This window comes from Nannospalax galili, unplaced genomic scaffold (genome assembly GCF_000622305.1).
Source record: "Nannospalax galili isolate Female #2095 unplaced genomic scaffold, S.galili_v1.0 scaffold351, whole genome shotgun sequence".
Classification (NCBI taxonomy): domain Eukaryota; kingdom Metazoa; phylum Chordata; class Mammalia; order Rodentia; family Spalacidae; genus Nannospalax; species Nannospalax galili.
This window is the reverse complement of record NW_008330327.1, coordinates 1,921,708-1,935,736: the sequence shown is the minus strand read 5'-3', so window position 1 is coordinate 1,935,736 and position 14,029 is coordinate 1,921,708. Positions and strand designations below refer to the sequence as shown.

Sequence of the window (14,029 nt, the reverse complement as noted above, 5' to 3'; positions counted from 1 at the left end):
AAGATTCCAGACCTAAGGAGAAAGTCTGAAAACTTCTGATCCACATTGGAATTGGGCCACCGCGGAATTCCTGAAGACAAAATCAATCCGGCCTTGACAATATAAAATCAAAAGAGAGAACCAGAAGCTTACATGAACCAGCTCTTCATACCCAAAAAGTAAACCACAAAGACACATAAAGTTCAAAAAAAAAGAAGCAGAACTAAACTTGAAGGCCCGAGTATCACACAAGAGTTAGAAACTACAAAAGAAATTCACATGTCAAAATCAGAAAAAAAAGATAATAATAACATGAAAAACCAAAATAACATATCCCCACCAAAGCCAAACTCTCAAATGTAGTTTTAAGAGTGAGCCCGAACTCAGAGGACATTGTTTCCCTAGGCAGCTCTTGGAATTGTCTTTCTCCTGGAACTGTACTGGCTGATGGATCTGTCCTGTTGGCACTCTGTTCCTGGAACCGTGTCCCTAGTCCATCTCCACCCATAATTTTATTCAAATTGGTTTCTCCAACTTCAGTTGGGGAAATATAAGCCTGGCTTCACCCTAATCTAAACAGACAACTCAGTCTTTTCATCTCTAGTTCTAGAATATCTCATTCATACAAGGTCAGTCTTCCTTCCCAACCTCCACTATGTCCAATGGAGGTAGGGTGCAACCTTTTAGTGCTTTGATGCTAACTTTCAAGCATACCCTCATTCATTCATTCATTCATTCATCCATTCATTCATTCATTCATTTATTCATGTCTTTTTGGGTGGAGTATCAAATTGAGGTTGTCTAAGAAAGAAGATCAGGTGCCAAGGTCACAAGACACAGAGCACATGGATTTTCTGGGTTAATTCATTAGTCTAGATGATGTCCAATAACAGAAGTCATTCTCACACTTTTCCACCATGTTTTTTGAGGAAGGATCTCACAAGCAAGCCCAGAGTTCACCAATTTGGCTAATCTGGCTAGCCAGCTTGCTCTAGAAATCCCTGTATCTGTCTTCCAAGGCCGTAATTACAGGTGGAAGCCGTATCAACCTGTCATTTACATTGTTTTCTGTAAATCTAAACTCTGATTCTCACACTTTGCATGTGGAATGCTTTAACATCTGAGACATCTCTCCATCTCCAACAGTGGCCATTTTAAAAGCAAATATAAGTACTTTTTTTTTTTTGAGACAGGGTCCCCCAGCTGTCTTGGATTCACTATGGAGACCAGGCTGGCCTCGAGTTCACAGAGATCCACCTGCCTCTGCCTCCCAAGTGCTGGGATTAAAGGAGTGTGCCACCACGCCTGGCTCCAAATATAAGTACTTTTAACTTGGATGTAGAATTGCTGGTGTGACCTATAGTTACAAATGTATTTTGTTCTTAGTAGAGGAATGGAACTAAGCACAAATCATCACATTGCTCATGTATAAACCTTCCATCAACGATTCTACTTTCATTACTACAGAGAAAAGAAGGTTTGCATGTAAAAGGAACTATGTTGTCCCCATCCCACCCGCTGTCTTCATTTGTACTGTAAGTGGGTTCCACAGGGAGGTAAAATGAGGGAGAAAGAAAGGGTATGATGGTGTTCACTGGTTGCTCAGCTTCATCTAAAGCAACTTGTGGTTCAAGTGGAAAGCTGGGCCCCTTGAGGCCTCAGAACTCCTACTGTCTTAGCTTCACCTATGGGATCTAGATCACGGGCAGACATTTGTGGTGGACTCACAATGCTTTTGGAGTACAGCAAAGCCTCAGAGGGAGCAGAAGGAAGCACGCTGTGGAAATGTTAACTATGTGGCTTTGACAGGCCGGCAAGGCTGAAGCAGCTAGCCGTCTGCTCATTGGTGTGTTTCACTGTTCTTTCAGACTTGAATTGTATAACAACAGTTAGAAGAGGACATTTTAGAAAATTTTAAGACTATAGTAGCTGAGCTTTTTAACAAAGCATGAGGTCTTTCTGGATGTAAGACTTGCAACAAGCGCCAGGTGGGTGGCAAACACAATAATTTGTAACATGCCATCACTAAACAAAACTTTAGCCAAATCCATCTAATCAATGTTGGCAGAAAGCTTATATAAAGAGTTAGAGATTAAAATTTGGTCACTTCATTAGGAAGGATCACTGTTGTATGAAATATGAAGCTTACAATGTTCATGTATTATAATTCTAACTCTTTGAGAAATTTCAGAATAAAGAGGCCTGGTCTTGAATGAGATATTATTCCTTTATATCCTGAGTTATGAAGCAAATATTAATTGAACAATTTCAGTTTGTCTAAAGAGCAATGGAAGAGTCATATTTCATCTCTACCTTGACATTTCAATCTAGTTTCAATTATTTTGAAAAGAATACGTCATCAGCTTAATACATCATTTCCTTGCAATGAGATTGTCCAGGAGGTAAGAACACACTCATGCAAGCCCATCTTACAGAAGCTCTGCCCCTCCCTCAATGCTCCATGTGCCCTAATACCACTACTTCTTCGTGTCCCTGTCTGCTTGTCTTTCCTCTGTGACTTTGTTTGGCACTTGGACAAATAGAATAAGTCAACCTTTATTAAAGTTCATTGTAGGAACACACCTGTCCAACATCTTTTCAAATACTATTTTTTTCTGATTACAGTGATAATACCCTCTTACCATATTCAAAGTATAGAAAACTCAAAAAAGTATTAGTTGATTAATCCTTATATTTTTTCCATTTCTTTTTTATATCATATGATATAAAAAAGTCACCTACAACATCTTGTATATATCTTCCATATGTAGCATATGGTATACATATAATATTAACAAATGCAGGTTATTTGAATTATGTGATATAAAAAGTACACAACATAAAATTATATTGCTATTGATATTTGGGAAGATGATGAATAAATTAGACAAAGATAGACTAATAGGTAGATACATTTTGTGATCTTTCAGACAGTGCAACAAGTAAAACAATTCAAAATCCAGTGAAAGGACTAAAGAGACACCACCTGCATGTAACACTGCGTATACTCTCAAGACAAAATATTATATAGTTTTTAAGGTGTAACATGAATGTTGGTCTTTTGAAATTGGGATAAATTGCTCTATGAGCTTAGGAAGTAATTCTCTTTTTTGATTGATTTTTTGTGTGTATTTCATACAGAATATCCCAAACAATGTTAATCATCTTTATACCCTCATCCCAAATGGCACCCTCCCCTAGCCCTCCCCCCGACTGGAACCCATATGCTCTGTCATCCCTATAACTGCCTACTGTGTTGTCAGTGCCCCCAGCCATTCCCCAGTGCAAGTCCATCATCTTGATCAGGCCTTAACATGTTGAAGCACACATGTGCATATGGAGAAATTAATGTGCAGTAAAATACATGGACTAATGGTTGCCAGACTGATGACTTAATGATTGTTGATTGTAGCTGGTGTAGAATCACTAAATTTGAACATTTTTGTCCTTCAGCTCATTGAAGAAGGATAAATCTGGCCCATGTCTTGGAATAAGATAGGTAACACTGGATACTATATTAATAGACAATAAAAGTGAGAACTTACAGATATAAGGATTTCAGTATTTGTGACAAATGTTATTAAATTGATAAATAAGCAAAGATTAGGGATTAGAGGCAGATCCTAGAGAGCTCTCTCATCTATCTATCTATCATCTATCTATCTATCTATCTATCTATCTATCTATCTATCTATCATCTATCATCTATCTATCAATCATCTGTCTATCATCTATCTATCTATCTATCTATCTATCTATCTATCTATTTATCTAATCTATCTTCCATTTATCATCTATCTATCTTCTATCTATCACTATATAGAGTTAGCTCAATCACTGTTCTGGGCTGATGCTTGAATCTGAGTCCACACTGCTCTTGCCTGCCATCAGTACCTGCTCTTTCCCACTTCTGTTCTGTGCAGTCCATTTGGCTAGCTACACTGGGTGCCACAAACAAGCTTTGCTTGCTGGTTGCCCCCATTTGCCGCTCCATTTCTTTGGGATTGACTACTGGAATTCTGTAAGACTGCTTGCAAGAAAAGGCTAGAAATAACTCAAGAAATTTAAGATACAGTAATCCTTATGTAGCTTATTGCAATATCAGAAAATTTCCTAGTTGGGGAGACAGTGGTTAGCCATCCCACTGCAGTGGTACTCCTTTCAAGGGTCTGGTACCAGGGTAATTTTCCATACCCTTAAGAAAATTTACTCTCCCTCTCCCAGAAACTATCAATTGTCAGCAGCTCCTTAGCTAGAGATGGGACTTCATCCTTGTTCTCCATGCTGGGATTTAGTATAGCTTGCACTTGTTCAGATCTTGTGTATGCAGTCGGAACCTCTGCAAGTTCATATGTGTACCTGCTATGTTGTGTCCAGAAACATGTTTTCTTGTTATCAGCCATTGTCTCTGGCACTTGCACTCTTCCCATGCATCCTCTACCATGATTGCCGCACTGCCAGAGGAGAAGATATAATATAGATGTTCCATTTAGGGATGGGAATTCTGCAGATTCTTATTCCCTGCATGTTGATCTGTCTCTCTGTTAATCATCCTGCCAAAAGAAGCTTCTCTGATGAGGACCTAGAGATGCATTAATCTGTGGGTACAGTGATGAGTCATTAGGAATCAGTTTAATACTATGTTCATTCAGCAGAACAATAGAAGCAGGTTTCTTCATCTCTAGGGCCTATGACCTATTTTGACATAAATTCTTGGTCCCAATAACTGCCAGGTATGGGTTTCATCTTAAATGCAGTCAAAATGTGATTGGTTGGTCCCTTGACATTCCTAACACTCAGGTACCACTATGCGTGTCTTTCCAGGATGGTCATTATTATAGCTCACAGGGTTCAGAGGTGGTAAGAGTGATTGTTCTTCTTCTCCTTTGGAGTCATGCATAGCAGCTTCCAGCACTTTGAAAGCTAACTTGTAGGGATGTAGCTTCCAGGTCAGTACCAACTTGATTTCTCCATGTTTAATGATTCAAGTATGTACTTTCTTTAGCAACAGGGCATTACTATGAAGCTCCGGAGGGTAATAAAGAGCATTGGTAATAGATAAGAGCCTATGATGTTTGGAAGTCTATGGGACGTCATTGGCAAACAACTCCAAAAAGAAGTAGCACATTTCTGGCACTGGGCTTTTTATTTGTTCACTTGTGGTGTTTAGTAGGGGCAGTGTTACTTTATTATAGGGTAGCTTTGTCTAAATTATATATGCGTATGTATATTTTAGAATGTTTCTACAGTAGTAGTTTTCCATATGACTTTTTCAAAGGATTTTAGCATTATCTCTGCCTGTATTTTGTCTATCTTGCCCTTCCATCTTCGGGCTTACTTAACACTATCTAGATCCTAAAAATCTTTGTATAGTGGCTGCAGGTAGAGACATTTGTCCACATGGCACTGCTGTGGAAGTTCAGGTGTTACTTAAATGATTATCTTTAGGAAGGCCATTGTAAGTACTCTCCTGTAGACTATAGGACTGAAAAAAAGTAAGAAAGAGTCTTTTTACAGCTGCAACATCTGGAAATTTCTCATTCCTGGTAAAAAAAATAGTCTACACAACATTCTACAATTTGTTTCTGTTCTTTTGATTTTTGGTAAGTTATTCTGTGTATTTTCCATCATATCACACTACTTAGACTAAAGGTAAAATATATGTTAGATGGGGTGGGGAGGAGAAAAATATATGTTAGAGTTGTTTCTTTAACATGTTAAGAGTCCATCTGAATTACATAAATATTATTTTTTGCCATGGCGTTTTATTATATTCACTGTTTCTGCTCATTTAGATTAGTTGTATGTCCAAAATCCTTTTAGGCAAAAGGGGGTGGGGTGGGGGGGGTGACACATGACTATAACCTGAGCACTTAGGAGACTGAGAAGAGGGATGCTATATTCTGGGACAACCTTGGACAGATAAGAAGAATTGGTCACAAAGAGCCAAAAATGAGTTTCCTAAAATAAATCGTCTTGAACATAGTTAGGCTGTCATCTTCACTACGACTCTCCTGATCACATGGCTGTTTGATTGTCATGTGAGAATAAATGTGTGTGACCATGAGAGTGTGCATAATTTCTTCACAGATGAAAGTAACACACTTTCCTGTCACTGAAACAATGAATAAATAGAATAATCCATAAATAATATTTAACCTTTATGAATTTATTTACCCCAGTTACATTAAAATCAGAACCTGTTTCAAAGATTGACTCTTACATATTCATTATATATTTTCAGCTACAGGATGATCCAGAATTCAAGGATAAAATTAAAGCACAAGCCTTGATATACCCTGGCCTGCAATTCATTGATACCCTCACACCATCTTATCGAGAGTATGAACATGGCCCTTTCCTCTCAAAGGAGGTGGCAATCAATTTGGCATCCCTGTATCTGACTAAAGACAAAGAGCTGCGACGGGCAGCACTGAGAAATGAGCACATGCCTCAAGACTCAAGACATCTGTTCAAGTTTGTTAACTGGAGTGTCTTCCTCCCTGAGAAGTACAAAAAGAACCATGTTTACACTGAACCGATTCTTGGAAAACTGAATTCTTCCTATCCAAAATTTCCGCATAATAGGATATCACCTTTGCTAGCTAGTGACTCCCAGTTACAGAATTTGCCATTAACCTATGTCCTCACTTGTGAACATGATATCCTAAGAGATGATGGACTTATTTATGTCAAACGGCTTAGAAATGCTGGGGTTCCAGTCACTCATGACCACATAGAGGAAGGAATTCACGGAGCCCTGTCATTCACCACAGCACCATTGTTTTTAAATCTCGGACTCAGAATAAGAGATAAGTATATTAGTTGGTTAGAGAAAAATCTGTAAATCAACAGTATATGTAGTAAAGCAATTGAAGGTTATATTTTGACATGTTATATACTTAACACAGCAATAATCTGAAAAGGTTGATTAATAGGTCTCCTTTCTGTTGCTTCTCTCATGATACGTGTGAAAATAGGACATCCTTCAGCAATCCTTTACTTGTTTCACTTATAAACGAGAAGTCATTGATCAAGCTATCTTAAACCAGAACTGATGAAAGTTTGCTTGAATTAACTGTTAATCATTCAAATCATATGCATAGGTGATGTACAATAAATACTTGTTCTTTCACATCTTGTGCAAAGAAATCTCCAGAAAACTGAAGCATTTATGCATTTTTCTGTTCATGATTGGATCACAAATCTTTATTGTATATTTTCAGTAATTAGCTCAGGCTCAAAAAATTCCCTAATAGAAAAAGGATCAGAACCCTGAACCATTTTCTAGTGTCTGTTACTATAGGTCATTGATTTTTCTTATATAACTTAATTTTCTGGACATGAAATATTTTTCATAAATTGCCAATTATTCTGAAATTTTGCACATGAAAAAGTTTTCATTAGCAGAGGGTGACCAATCTTGAAAAATGTGGAGGAAAAAGTTATGTCTTAGGATATAAAGGGCTCATAGATATCCTTACGTGTATGCTAGTGGTACAAATGTTATGGGGGTAACCAAATGCATTCAGATCAGATTTAAGGCCTTCTGCACAGGAAGAAAAACATCCATGCTGTTGTGAATATGGTCTATAACCTATGGTTGGGGGCTCACAGGCCTGATCTTTGAACCTATTACTATGATTCTGCTAAATGCATATAGTATGTGTAGGGCATATATAATGTGTAGGGCATAATGTTTGTGGAGTGCTCAGTCATAAATCTGAAGTGCATATTACACACCCTCTCCTCAAGGCTCAGGGATCGTTGAGGCAGTAGAGGCAGAAAGACTGGAGAGGAAAAGGGTGAAATACTGCTCTCTGGACTTGACAAGACCCAAGAACAGTGTTCTTAACTGCTGAGCCATCTCTCAAGCCCCTTTTATAAGATTTTTTTTGGTCTTTTTGAGAAAGGGTCTCCCTGTAGCCCCAGCTGGCCTGGAACTCCCTATGCAGACCAGACTGGCCTTGAACTCACAGAGATCTGCCTGCCTCTGCCTCCCGAGTGCTGGGATTAAAGGCGAGCACCACCATGCCCGGCTTGCTTCATGAATTTTACTGCACACGAAAATGTTCTTTTTCCTGGATTCAGAAAAGTTTGTAGTCATTGCACAAAGCTGAGTCACAAAGTCATTATTCTCATCGTATAACAACTTCATGGCAAGACAAAAGAGGTCACACACCTCAACACAGAGCTCAGGATTGGGAAATCAGATAGGCCAAAGAAGCTAGACAAACATGGATGATTTATGGGAAGTAGGAATGGTGGGTGTAAATAAACTGGCAATGTAGGCTATGGAAATGAAGGCAAGTCATGATTCCCTGATTTTGCAACACTTAAGGGGCTTTTAATTCTTATAGACTAAGAGCTCTATAATTCAGTACCCTGAAACCCCAAGTCAACAAAGAATAAAAATAGATGCTCAGGGGCTAGAGAGATGGCTCAATGGTTAAAAACACTGGTTGTTTTGCAAAAGACCCGAGTTCAAATGCCAGCACCCACATGGCAGCTAACAACTGTCCACAACTCCAGTTCCAGGGGATCTGAAGTCCTCTACTGTCCTCCATGGGCATTGCACGACACAGGTGCACTTACCTACATGCAGGCAATACATACATACACAGAAAATAAAAGTAATAAATTTAAAAAGTAGATACTCAGATCACTCCTAAAGTATCTAAGGGGAAGCTTTTGCAGTACTGAAAACTCAGAAAACAAAAGACTTAAAAACAGAACAAGGAAGTCTTATGCAGCTTGGCTGGTGTATGTTTGACAAGTGACATTGGAGAGCCCAATGCTCTGGGATATAGTGCAGGTAGAGATGAGGCAAAGGCTGTGGTTTCCTATGGAGGCCAATGGCTCTGTACATTAGCCTCTTGGATTTTGGACATAGGAATTACCTTGACACAGCTGCCAGGTAAGACTTTTGAAGAACAACCCCTTGATTTCTGTTGGGCTCTGGGAGAGACGGAACATCTTTGGCTAATGCCCCACATGTGACACAGTGACCTGAACTACCATTCTCCACTTTGGTATTTGCACACTGAACATGGTCAGTGCAGCTCAATATCAAATGGAAATAGTGTATTCCAGATTGGAGCTAGACTGGGCATGGTTGGCATGTGCCTGTAATGCCGACATTCAGTAGGAAAATATTTACGAGTTCAAAGCTAACCTGAGACACAGAGTCAGACTTTGACAAAACAACAACTACAAATAACCATGCAAACAAAAAGCTCCCGCCATACCCGCATTCCAGAGACTCTCTGTTATCCATAAAAATTGACCAGGGTCTATCACATACATCCTGATGGGATATCCTGGCTCCTCCTGATATTATCTTTACTAAAGGACTGACAAACTTGCCTACTGAAATGATATGGTTATAAGAAAGCTGTACAAAGAAAAGCAGACTCTTTTGGGCTGTGTTCTTCTTTTATGAGGGAAAGTAGTGGACCCAATCTGGTAGGCATCTAGTGTTTGTATCACAATTGCTCTGATACCAGGATGCCATTAGTCAGAGGACAGAGTTCCACAACAATGGAACATATGACTCACATAGCCAAGGAGGAAAGGTTATCAATAGCATTTGGTGAAGTGCTCCTATAAACAAGAGAATATACGTTGGTTTAAATGAGCTATGCCCCCCATATGCTGTCATATTTGAACATCTGGTCCTCAGTTCGTGGCACTGTGTGGGACAGTTATAGAAACCCTTGGGAGCTGGACCCTAGCTTGAGGAAATGTGTCATTGGTTGGGGGCTTTGTAGGTTTAGAGCCTCAATCCATTTGTAGTTTGTTCTCACTGCTTTTGGCTTGTGAATGGAGATGTGATCTCTCAGCTTCCTGGCCTGGCTCCTGCCACACTTCACCTGCCATTATGGATTAATTCTTCCTCTGGAAACATAAGCCAAAATAAAATCTTTCTTCTAGAAGTCACTTTTGGTCATGCTATTTCCTACAGCTACAAACGATAACTGATACAGACACTACGAATAATATACACTGTACTCTAGCAGAAGGGTCATACAAAATACTTTATTTAAAGAAATGTTGAGGGGCCAGAGAGAGCTCAGTGGTTAAGAGCACTGGCTGATTTTACAGAGGACCTGGGTTTGATTCCCAGCACCCACATGGTGGCTCACAATCGTCTGTAACTCCAGTTCCAGGGAATCCAGTGCCCTCCTCTGACCTCCATGGACATTGAATGACATGGGTCCACCTACCTACATGTAGGCGGGAAGGAGGGCGGGAGGTAAAAGCAGGCCTGGAGCTGCTGGACTGGAGCAGCGGAGCTGCCATGTCGGACAGCCAGAAGCTCAACCTGGACTTGATCTCGGCTGCCCACTGGAAGTGCAGGGCTCGCGGCCTGGAAAGAATGTGCAGCTGACCAAGAACGAGATCCGTGGTCTGTGCCTCAAACCACGGGAGATTTTCCTGAGCCAGCCCATTCTTCTGGAGCTGGAGGCACCCCTCAAGATCTGTGGTAACATCCATGGCCAGTACTGCGACCTTCTGCGGCTGAGTACGGTGGCTTCCCTCTAGAGAGCAACTACCTCTTCTTGGGGGACTATGTGGATCGGATAAGCAGTCTTTGGAAACCATCTGTCTGCTGCTGGCCTATAAGATCAAGTACTCTCAGAATTTCTTCCTGCTCTATAGGAACCACGAGTGTGCCAGCATCAACCGCATCCATGGTTTCTATGATGTGTGCAAGAGACGCTACAACATCAAGCTGTGGAAAACCTTCACCTACTGCTTCAACTACCTGCCTATTGCAGCCATCGTGGATGAGACGATCTGCTGCTGCTATGGAGGTCTGTCTCCAGACCTGCAGTCCATGGAGCAGATTCAAAACATCACAAGGCTGGGGCGAGAATGATCGTGGAGTCTCCTTTACCCTTGGGGCGAGGCAGTGGCTAAGTTCCTGCAGAAGCATGACTTGGACCTCATCTGCAGGGCACATCAGGTGTTAGAAGATGGCTATGAGTTCTTTGCCAAGCGGCAGCTGCTGACACTCTTCTCGGCTCCTAACTACTGTGGCAAAGTTGACAATGCCGGCGCCATGATGAGCATGGACAAGACTCTCAGGTGCTCCTTCCAGATTCTCAAGCCCACTGACAAGAACAATGGGAGGTACCGGGAGTTCAGTAGCCTGAACCCTGGAGGCCATCCCATCACCCCACCTCTGACAAGACTCTCAGGTGCTCCTTCCAGATTCTCAAGCCCACTGACAAGAACAGTGGGAGGTACTGGGAGTTCAGTAGCCTGAACCCTGGAGGCCATCCCATCACCCCACCCCCAGTCTGGTGGGACTCAGGTGGATCATAGAGCTTCCAGAATATGTTGTGATTAGACACCCTAATATCAGTTTTCCTAATCTTTTTTCCCCATTCTTACTTGGCAGTACTTTGGTTCCTATGTCAGGTACACAAGAAATCTCCTACAAGGCCAACTAATCCTAACCTCGAACTGATCCTTCTACTATTTCTCATGATGAGAACAAGGAGTTCCAGGATAGTAAGGTTGCAGCAGAGGTGCTAGAGATGTCATCCTTCCCGTTGGTTGGGTAATACTACCAGGTATGTCTTGCTTATACAGTACATGATTGAACCAATAAGGAGGAAAGGTCTGGTTCGAGCAATCAGAGCTACAGGTACTCACAGACAGATAGTAGTATAGGACTAGGGCAGAATGACCGGATAATTAAAACAGCAGCATAAACTTCTATCAGTTGGTAGGAATACCTAGGCCTATAGTGGATCACTAAAATGTCATGAGTTTTACAAGGATGTGGCATTAGGGACTGAACACATTAGTTAGTTTCCATCCAGCTGTGGTTATCATAGTCAACCTGATGAAGTGTTGTGTTTGTTATCAAACATCTCATTATGCCACAAAACATAGACAGTCTCTCGTGTTGCTAGTAGTAAAACACAGGAGAATGGCTAACGTCACAGCTGCATGACATACCTGAGCTATGGATTACTGAGGAAAAGATAGTGCTCATCCCATAAGAGTAGCTAGACAGGCAAATATCACAACTACAAGTAGTAAAACCTGTGAAGGCTAATGTGGTGAAGCATCAGTTTCTTTTGGCAATATTGATAGAATATCCCAGCACCAATAATAAAAATGAGACCTACATTGCTTAGAAGAGAGCAAATGAAAAATATTTTAAGAGGAACAAATGATTCCATGTGTTAGATAAAAGCCAGGCACGGAATAGCCACAGGAAACATAGGACTCCAGTAAAGCAAAGTTGATTTCTTAGGATTGCTGGTGTCTGACCGCTCAGCTGGGGAGAGAAAGGCAACCAGCAGCCTTCTGACTGCTGAGGAAGTTCTCATAGGGGGGTTAGGGGATGTGGAAGGCAGCAAAAATAATCTTTGGTTTCAAGGGAATTAGCTTGAACTGAGACACTCTTATATCATTGGGTCTGGGTGCAGGAACCTGTTTATCTTTCAAAATTATCTGGGGAACAACTTTGTACTGAGACAGCTCTAAAAGTAGCCATCTGGCCAGTTCCTGTTTTGCAAGGGGGCCCCTCATGGCCTGTCTTGTGAGGCGTTTTTACACTGGGAGAGGGTTATCTGCAGACCTGGACTCTAACACCATGTAACTAAATTACAACTTGGCTGCTAAATACCTATACTACCACCCTCATGGACTTGTCATTGAACAATGAATTTGGAATGAGTTACTGTTTACACACAAGAGCTACATTGTTCCCTGTGGGATATCCAGGAACAACTTGACTCAGGTATGGGACTGGAGGGTGGTGTTAGAAATCAGGATAGTAGCTGGGTCTCCCTGCTGTGTGCTAGAGAAACTCTAGTATGTCATCCCACCAAGATGAGGTATATTTTTGGGTCAGCAGCCTGAAGCTGTTTACTGTGCTTACTGGGCATCTGTCAGAGCACTAAGTGATTCTGAGTTTATATCATTCCTCAGACATTTGTCACCATACAATAGGGTCAGTGTTCATGAAAAATATTAAGAAACCCACCCTGGCCATGAGAGGCATTGTTTCCTACCAGTGGCATTGCCTTGGCAGCCCAGAGACATTCTTCTCCTCACTCATGATGTTTGTTTTGGACAATGAAATTGTTTTAAGCATTGTTTTATCAGCATAGGGAGGGATGTGCTATTGCCAAAACAGGAACAAAATTTCAGATATTGTCAAAACTCAGGTAAAGGAGATCTGGAAGCTTGCATGTTGCCTTCTCATGAGCATACATGAAGGAGCCTACTTTGACCTCTTTGGCAACTGCTCACATTGAATTTTGGGATCTGGAGTTAGGTCACTATAACAGAAAGGACAGATCATCCTGCTTGCAACAGCAGTTATCCTGAGCCTAATGAAATGTATTCTTGATATAGGTAAATTATATATCATTGAGATTGTATCAGTTAATGGGTTACATCAATCTGCTGTTGCAATCCTTCACCTCCAAATCTGTGACGGTTAATAGCACATGAGAATTGATGAACTGAAGACTGTTCTTTGGGTTGTCTTTACAAACTCATTTCTCCACGTATTTGTGTGTGTGTGTGTGTGTGTGTGTGTGTGTGTGTGTGTGTGTACGTGCATGTATAAGTGTCTGTGTGTGTGTTTAGAGGCCAGAGTTTGACACTGGGTGTCTTCCTCAGTCACTCTCCATCTTATTTTTTGAGACAGGTCTCTCACTGAACCTGGATCTTCCTAGCTCAGCTATACTGACTGGCCAGCAAGCTCCAGGATCTATCTGTTCTGCCTGCCTCCGATGCACTGGAATTATAGACTTATGCTGCACATCCAGCTTTTACATGGATGCTGGGGATCTGAACTTAAGTCTTTATGCTCAAATGCCAAGCAGTTTACTGACTAAGCCATTTCCCCAGTCCCATATGCTGCTTTTGTTGTTTGAGATGGGGTCTCACTATATACCACTGACTGGGCTGGAACTTGCTATGTAGACCAAGATGGTCTTGAACTCACAAAAATTCACCTGCCTCTTCCTCCCAAGAGCTGGGATTAAAGGCATGTGCCACCACACCTGGTCCTATG

The 14,029-nt window shown here is 41.1% G+C and overlaps 1 protein-coding gene and 1 pseudogene across 1 annotated transcript in view; both read left to right on the top strand.

Annotated features, from left to right (window-relative positions):
- Positions 1–6,826, top strand: part of LOC103743506 (arylacetamide deacetylase-like 2) — a 48,321-nt gene extending 41,495 nt beyond the window's left edge. The window contains exon 5 of the mRNA XM_008844837.2: positions 6,224–6,826. Within this exon, the coding sequence (XP_008843059.1) occupies positions 6,224–6,826 (603 nt within the window). The remainder of the gene's footprint in view (positions 1–6,223) is intronic.
- A 3,453-nt stretch (positions 6,827–10,279) lies between these two features.
- Positions 10,280–11,251, top strand: LOC103743623 (annotated as a pseudogene).
- Positions 11,252–14,029: the final 2,778 nt, after the last annotated feature.